Genomic DNA, 7,545 nt, shown 5'->3' on the forward strand with positions numbered 1-7,545 from the left:
AACCGGTGCCAGGCTGTACTCTGCAATTCACAAAGAGCTGTGAACTACTAAGGACCAGTGAAATTGTCTTTTGGATTGTTCATGTGGAAATGCATATTTTAATGAATCCTTTAAAATACAATTGAATAAGAAATTATGCTTGAATATGTGAAATTGAATTTTACTTGCCTATAAAAATGATGCCACAAAGTTGATCTTTAAAGCAGCTTCATGGAAGGACGTACCAGATGTTTGTTCCTTCTGCTGCTTAAAAATAGGTTCGTGTTAGTTTTGTTTGTGGGTTATGGGCTTAAGAAAATGGATTGGGGAGGGGAAGGGAAGCCAGGTAGATGAAACCAGCATCTTGACTGTTGTAGTTGTACTGGCAAAAATATTTAATTTTTTTTTTTCTCATGAAACTGCATACATGCTGTTTTGCCAAAACAGGTATAATGGCTGAGAGAAGATTTGGTTTTTTAAGCGTAATATCTGGAGAATTCATCTGCACTTGATGCTGCTGTTCCAAGTTGGTTTACAGCTTAAACCAGAGGTTTGGTTTAGGAAGAGCTTTACCCAAGAAAGAATCCAGAAAAACTGATGTGACATCTATTTTATTTCCTAATTTTAAATTTCTGTCTTTTTTCTTTCTTGTTGTAATTCTGTAACCTGGAAGCAGTAAACAAAGACAAGGCAAACCCAATTTATATGTTTGAGGCTTTTGCCTAACTGACAGCAAAGATGAAATGCAAATAAGTGGGTAAAGGAGGAATATGATAAGCAATTGCTTTCTTGGAGTTGATGTTTCTGAGAAGTGGACTGTCCATGGTGTGGCTGCATGCTGATAGGGTAGTGTCAGAGTGTTAGTTTGGTTTTAATGGGGAAAATTTAAGAAACCTTTTCTGCAGATGAAATATCTTTTCCAAACATTTTTAACATTGTGATTTGTAAAAACAGAGTATGATGAAATCATTTTGGCATTTTAATTTTGATTTTTTTTAAAAAACTGAACTGGAATTACTACTTCTTATCTGCATGTATGTCTGAAAAAGTTTCACTATAAAGGCCCCCTTCCCCTGTCTGTCTCGTTACCTGAAGGGAGGAGCCCACTTGAAACAATGAATAATTCTTCAACACCATCTTGCATGAAAAATTAGTCTTGCCTCCTTTCTGCAAACATGCTCTGTGTATGTTTTAAGAACAGAAATCTAGGTTCCAAACTCTGTTTAAAAAAAACAAACCCATAACTCCCCACCCCCTTCCGCAAAACAAACCAAAACCCAAACAAAAAACGACAAACTCTGCAAAACCCCCTTTTGCCCATTTGGTGAAGGTACAGTCTAAATCTGGTGCTCAAGTCTCTGCCAGTGTCCCTATCCCCACCCCCGTACCCCGCTTTGTTTCAGTGTTTTATATTCTATTTATAAAATGTGGGTATACTTTTAAAAACCATTTCCTTTAAAATATTTCTGGGTTAGAGTAGTCTGTCTTGATGAAGCCTGTACATGAATCAACCTCTTTGTAACCTATGTTACAGTAAGAATTTTAGGAATTTCCTTTATTAGGACCCGTTAGTATACTGCAGCCACTGAGTGAGCTGCATTGATTTCTAGGTAAAACAACCTGAAATTGCCTGAAATTTATGGCACATGCCAGCCTTCTGTACACTAGTCCTTTTCAGTACGCAAAACTTAAATATCCTGAAGTTGGTCTCTTACTGGTGAATGTTATCCCACATTTAATACTTACAATATTCTTTGTGGAAAAACTGAAACTCTGAAACTGCTTTTCAGGTTAATTGACTGCCGCTAATGGCATGGTGAGATCTGTTGAAGAGCAGCTGCGAGGGTGTCCGACGGCAAGGGGACCGCTCTAGAAGCTGGACTTGCAACATCATGGGCCAGTGTGTCACGAAGTGCAAGAATCCTTCTTCTACCCTTGGCAGCAAAAATGGGGAAAGGGACTCCGGCAGCAAGTCACATAGTAAGAGAAGTGCAGTCCACAAAGACGACCATGGTTCAGCTTGTGGGAAGTCTTCAGGAGATATTCTTGTGAATGGGACAAAGAAAACAGATGCTGCTGTAGAGTCCAGTCAGCCTCCAACGTTTTCTGGAGATACAAAGAAAGACTCTGTTTCCAGCACAGAAGAATCTTCGCTCCAAAGGATCGGGGAGTTATTTAGGAGGTATAAGGATGAACGGGAAGATGCCATACTGGAAGAAGGAATGGAACGATTTTGCAATGACCTCTGTGTTGATCCCACTGAATTTAAAGTGCTAGTTTTGGCTTGGAAATTCCAGGCTGCTACCATGTGCAAATTTACAAGGTTAGTTCTTGTAGAACTTGTAATTATTTTCATATGTTAAAGTATATCCTGTCATCTGTGTGTTGGAGAGGCAGCCTCAATAGCTTACTTTCTCTTCTTACACTTATTACTTATTTCTTCTAACACTTGCATTTTGATCAAATTAATTCCTACCACTGCAGAAGGTAAGCTTTGTATTGTCCTCTTTTCTCCTTCCGCTCACATTGGATTTCAGATCTGAAAATGTGGTTTTGGACGTTACGTTGCTATTGATGAGCAACGTAATGAGATTCTGTAGACGTTCATTTATTCTTGATTTACCAAAAGCAGTTTCACTGTATCCAGCATTATCTTGGTGATGAGATTGGACACTGAAATTAATTTTTGCTTTAAAGTAATCTGAGATTCCTTAGTAATTGCTACCAACTCTGTTATTCTGTGAAAGAATGACAGCTTCCTAAGAATTGTTCCTGCCCAACCAGTGTTACACTTCATGTCCTTTTCCGAGAGTAATGCTGTTAAAGCATAGAGAGGGAATGAAACGCAAGATTTTTGACACTGGTAACTGTTCCATACTGGCTGATGAGTGATTGGTATTTAAAGTGCTGTCTGTCCTTCTGGACAAGAGGGTCAGTCAGCAGGCTTATAGCACGTGTGGTGCTTCAGGAAACAACAGAACAGCTAAAACTTACCAGAAAAAAACCCAAACAAACCACCAAACAAAAAACCCAAAACCAAACTCAAAACTACAACAGCCCCCTCCCCAACTTGATTGTCAAGGTCCAGGTAAGAGCAAGTAAAGACTTCCTACAGGGACTTGCTGAGAGTATGATTTTTTTTCATTTTTTGGTCTATCTAGATTGTTTTGAGTAATGCTACCTATTTTTACTTGGCTTATAACTCTCAAAATTACTTTGGTGTTCTTAGCCTTGAACCAAGCTTCTGCTGTGCACTGAACACAGATAGCTTTTCCAGCATCTTCAGAGTCTTTGTGCATTGGGTGTTTGTCAAATGGATGAGTTACTCTGGAATGCAAATGTGGATTTATTGGAGGCTGACAGCACAGGTATTTGCTAACATGGTAAAGGAATTGCAAGTAGTGTCTGTGATTGTGCACAACCGCCATGAGTTTTATTAACGTCATTTTGATTTTTCTTGGAGAGGGTAAATGTAGTGGTGAGAGGTTACCTTTGTTTTAAGGGCACACTCCATGATGTGAGTGCTGATTGACTTCTTCCATCAAGGAAAGCAACGCGGTCTTCTGTTCTCCTGTGCACTGCCCCATCTCCTGTCTTCCCTCCAGCCTGTCCCGCGTCAGAGTCTGCTGGCTTTGGTTAATATTGGCTGGTTATAACACTTGCTCATGAGCATTAGAGAAATCAGAGCTAACCATCTACTCACTTGGCCAGATTATTACTAGGCTAATTAGTATTGCACTGGTGCTTCGAGCGGCGTTTATATATTGCATTGTGGCCTGTGTTGTGTGATGCCCTGCTTTCTTCCACTCTCTCGGCAGGTGCCTTGCTGACCGTCACCGTTGGCACCTTCTTTATTTTGCAGGCTGGAAGAGCAACCAAAAACCAACCACAGGAGAGCCAGCGGTGAACTGCTCTGTCCCTTGAGAACAGCTGGCCCAGAGCATGGGCGTTTAGACATGGGCAATATTGAATCAAACTGGTTTATGTATGGCGCTTCAGTGCATAAATGTGGTATTTTCAAACATTTGGCATTTCTTCTGTGGTAAATTTTACTCGCTTTTTAATGTGAAATGCACTGGATGTGGTAGTATCGAGTAGTCAGAAAGCCAGACAGTGAAATCTTTCAAATGCTAACAGTGCCCCAGCAGATCTGAGGATGGGGTGTGGTTCCCCAGACCACGAGGAGCTTCTTGGAAACATCTCTCTTTCCAGTAGCTCCTGTTGCCAAAATCTTTGTGGCACCTGGGCTGACAGTACACCTTGTCTTGTCCAGATAACTCTTCCAATTTGACGTAGCTGAACGGAGATGGGAAGCGTTCAGCTTGTGAGGTCAATGGGAAGTGCTCGCACTAATTTCTCTTCTCTTGCTTAATAGGAAGGAGTTTTTTGAAGGCTGCAAAGCAATAAACGCAGACAGCATTGATGGCATTTGTGCAAGGTTCCCCAGCCTTTTAAATGAAGCCAAGCAGGAAGATAAATTCAAGGATCTCTATCGTTTCACCTTCCAGTTTGGCCTGGACTCTGAAGAAGGACAGAGGTCGTTACATCGGGAAATAGCCATTGCCCTTTGGAAATTAGTCTTCACCCAAAACAAGCCCCCCATTTTGGACCAGTGGTTACACTTCCTAATCGAGAACCCCTCAGGAATCAAGGGAATCTCCCGGGACACGTGGAACATGTTTCTAAATTTTACTCAGGTGATTGGACCAGACCTTAGCAACTACAGCGAGGACGAGGCCTGGCCGAGTCTCTTCGATACCTTTGTGGAGTGGGAAGTGGAGCGAAGGAAAAAGGAAGAGGAAACCAAATGTATTACGTCTTCGGACACAGAGGGCCTGTGTGTGGAGGAACAGACTTAGCGATGTTGAAGCAGCAGTGACAAAAACAACCTGTTGCCCTTCACGAAATGTAAACTCTGGATGTTTCTGGAAATTACCAAGGCTCCAGATTTTTCTACTTTACACCTTTTTCTGCCTTGTCTTTGAAAGGGCTCTAAAATGCTGTATCATGTTTTAGGCACTTTCTTAATTTTGGTTATTCCTTTTACTCTTGCCCTGAAATATTTGACCCTGGCTACAAGTTAAGCGTTTTTGGGTTGTTTTTGTTTTTGGTTTTTTTTTTTAAGACTTCAGATTAGTATAAGTAAGTCTGATATTTCTTGCACAATGTAGATCTTTTTAGTTAGGTTAAATTAACATTGCTAAATTATACAGTGCCAGATTAAGTTTTTCGTACTACATCTGTCAGGGCAGGTCTGTACTGTGTGTAGTGCTGTTTACATTGTTGAAATTTTAGGCTGTAATAATTTTAAGGTTTTATACCAAGATGAACAGCAGTGTTAACTGTTAACTATAAATGCATTAATCCCCCGGTAATAAGGCTCTAAAAAACAACATAAGCAACAGCTTTTTGTAATATGGCTAATTCCCATTTTAAGAGAGCTCTTAGTGAATGAGTCCAGATCATTCCTTTTTTTGGAGTTTCAAACTAAATGTTGGGACTGTTTTATAAAATTACTGTACCTGTCAGTCAACTGAGTGGTAGATGACGATTTGTATCTAAATCTCTTACACACCACGTAATAGAAGAGCAGTGCTACCTCAGTTTTATTGAAAGTGGACTTCTTGATGGACTTCCATTTTCTCTGGAAGTTGTATTTTTGTGGTTACATGAGAATATTTTTACTTGACTAAAAGAACCAAAGGTTCTGCTTCTTAAGTTTGCTAAACATTGAGAGAAGCAACACACAAACCCTAAGTCTTCAAGGAAAACTGTGGTATAATTCTGCTTTAATTTGTTTGATTTATACCTAAAGTATTATCTTACTTGTCTGGCAAGCACAGTACTTCAATGTAAGGAACTATCTTTTGCATTAATATTGACGAACCAATTTTTTAAAACCTATGTTTAATTGCTAAATGGCAGTTAATACTCCACACTTTCTGGAGCAACAATATCGGCATCTGATGACAAAGTGAATTCTTAATATGTTCTTAATGACAACAGTGTAGATGAGTCATTTTTAGACTGATTTGATAATATTTGGATAGGAGTTGATTTATTATTTTACAATGCCTGTATTGGGACTATTTGCCTGTTGAAACTGTTGTGACTTAAAGGGAGTTTTATTAACACTGGTTGAAACTTTCTGGGTTATTGATGCTACCTTTTTTAATTTTATTAAGTCAACTTTTTTACACCTTTTGGTAAAAGGGATGATTGCCAAGGCTTTCTATAGAGCTAAGTACTGGCTTAATGAATTTGATACACTTCCATTACACACCTTTTATTTTCAGAGCTGCGTTTCAGGATCATAAAATGACTTCAATTAAAAAAACAAACAAACAAAACAAAGCCAAAAAAAACCCCAGCTGGACAGTCATCCATAGCATCTAATGGCTTTTGTGTTATAAGGGTTTTAAAGCTAAAGGGAAACAGATTGTAAGTGGCGAGCTTGTCAGTGGCTCCAGGATGGCATGCTTTGCACATCTGCTGTGCCCCAGAGGGGTTAGCAGAGAGAGAGGGAGGATCTGCCTGAATTCTGTCACTGGCTTTGCTGGTGTGCAGCCTATGCAGTAGCTTGGGTCTGAGGTCATAAATCACTAACAAAATGTGGGTATTGAAAACTGTTTTAAAACAAACCCACAAGCCACAAATAGCATCTCTTTCATCTAATAAAAGGAGAGTTTGGTCCGTGCTGCTTCTGCAAGCTCTTGCTTGGAGACATGTTAAGCTGTGGAAAACAAATGTACTTGTTCCAGATGCAGCTGGGTCTGTCCCTTTGCAGGAGAGGAGCCCTGAACTTGCTGTATTATAGGGAAATATACCCAAAGCTTTGTCCTTGCTACTATAACCTTCCAAGCCACCATGGCACAAGTGCTGTTTGGCAGCAAAGCCTTATTCTGATTTGGCAAGCAAAGCAGGCCAAAGCACTTGTGCTGGTATAACTGAATTTATGGTGAGACTTTTGCTGGTGCTGTTATTTTAAAAAAGGAAAAAAAATTCCCCAACAGAGACTACTTTGTTAGCAAAAGTTCCAAATGGAGACCTGATTTGATAGTAAATTAAGACTGTATTTATAAGTTTGAGACTACTCATTCATTCAGCTATTAAACTATTTGTTCCTCATTTCATATTTTTTTTTCTTCCCAAAGGGAATTTAAAATGTCCAGAGTGTGTGAAAACGCAACTATTGAAATGGATAGCCAGTGCATGCACGTGCGCACAAAGTTATAGCAGTGGCTGCTACTGATTTATACACCAAACTCCAAAGGATCAGGGATAGAGCTCTTTAAGGAAAGCGTTTATCTTGTGCTCTGAATGTGGATTGCAGTAAGGAAATCAATTTGTAGCACATCAAGGCTTAGCCCATTTTAGGGCATCAAATGTAATACAGCTTCTTTTTAAAGATGGTGGTGAGAATATATAGGAAGGGAAAAATCTTATTTCCTGTTGGGGAAAGGACATACAATTCTCAGTGGCCTAAGTCCCATGCTTTCAGTACGAGAGGACAGCCTTGCTCTTGTTCTGCTGCTTTCAGCCTGTCAGGAGCAACTCAACCTGTTG

General features: G+C 39.8%; 1 protein-coding gene across 1 annotated transcript; it reads left to right on the plus strand.

Annotated features, from left to right (window-relative positions):
• Positions 1-1,871: 1,871 nt before the first annotated feature.
• Positions 1,872-4,838, plus strand: DCUN1D3 (DCN1, defective in cullin neddylation 1, domain containing 3). Its single transcript, XM_009700587.1, has 2 exons — positions 1,872-2,302; positions 4,355-4,838. The coding sequence occupies exons 1-2, from the start codon at positions 1,872-1,874 to the stop codon at positions 4,836-4,838; spliced, it is 915 nt and encodes a 304-aa protein (XP_009698889.1).
• The last annotated feature ends 2,707 nt before the right edge of the window (positions 4,839-7,545 follow it).

This window comes from Cariama cristata, unplaced genomic scaffold, assembly GCF_000690535.1.
Source record: "Cariama cristata isolate BGI_N322 unplaced genomic scaffold, ASM69053v1 scaffold37425, whole genome shotgun sequence".
NCBI classification, from domain to species: domain Eukaryota; kingdom Metazoa; phylum Chordata; class Aves; order Cariamiformes; family Cariamidae; genus Cariama; species Cariama cristata.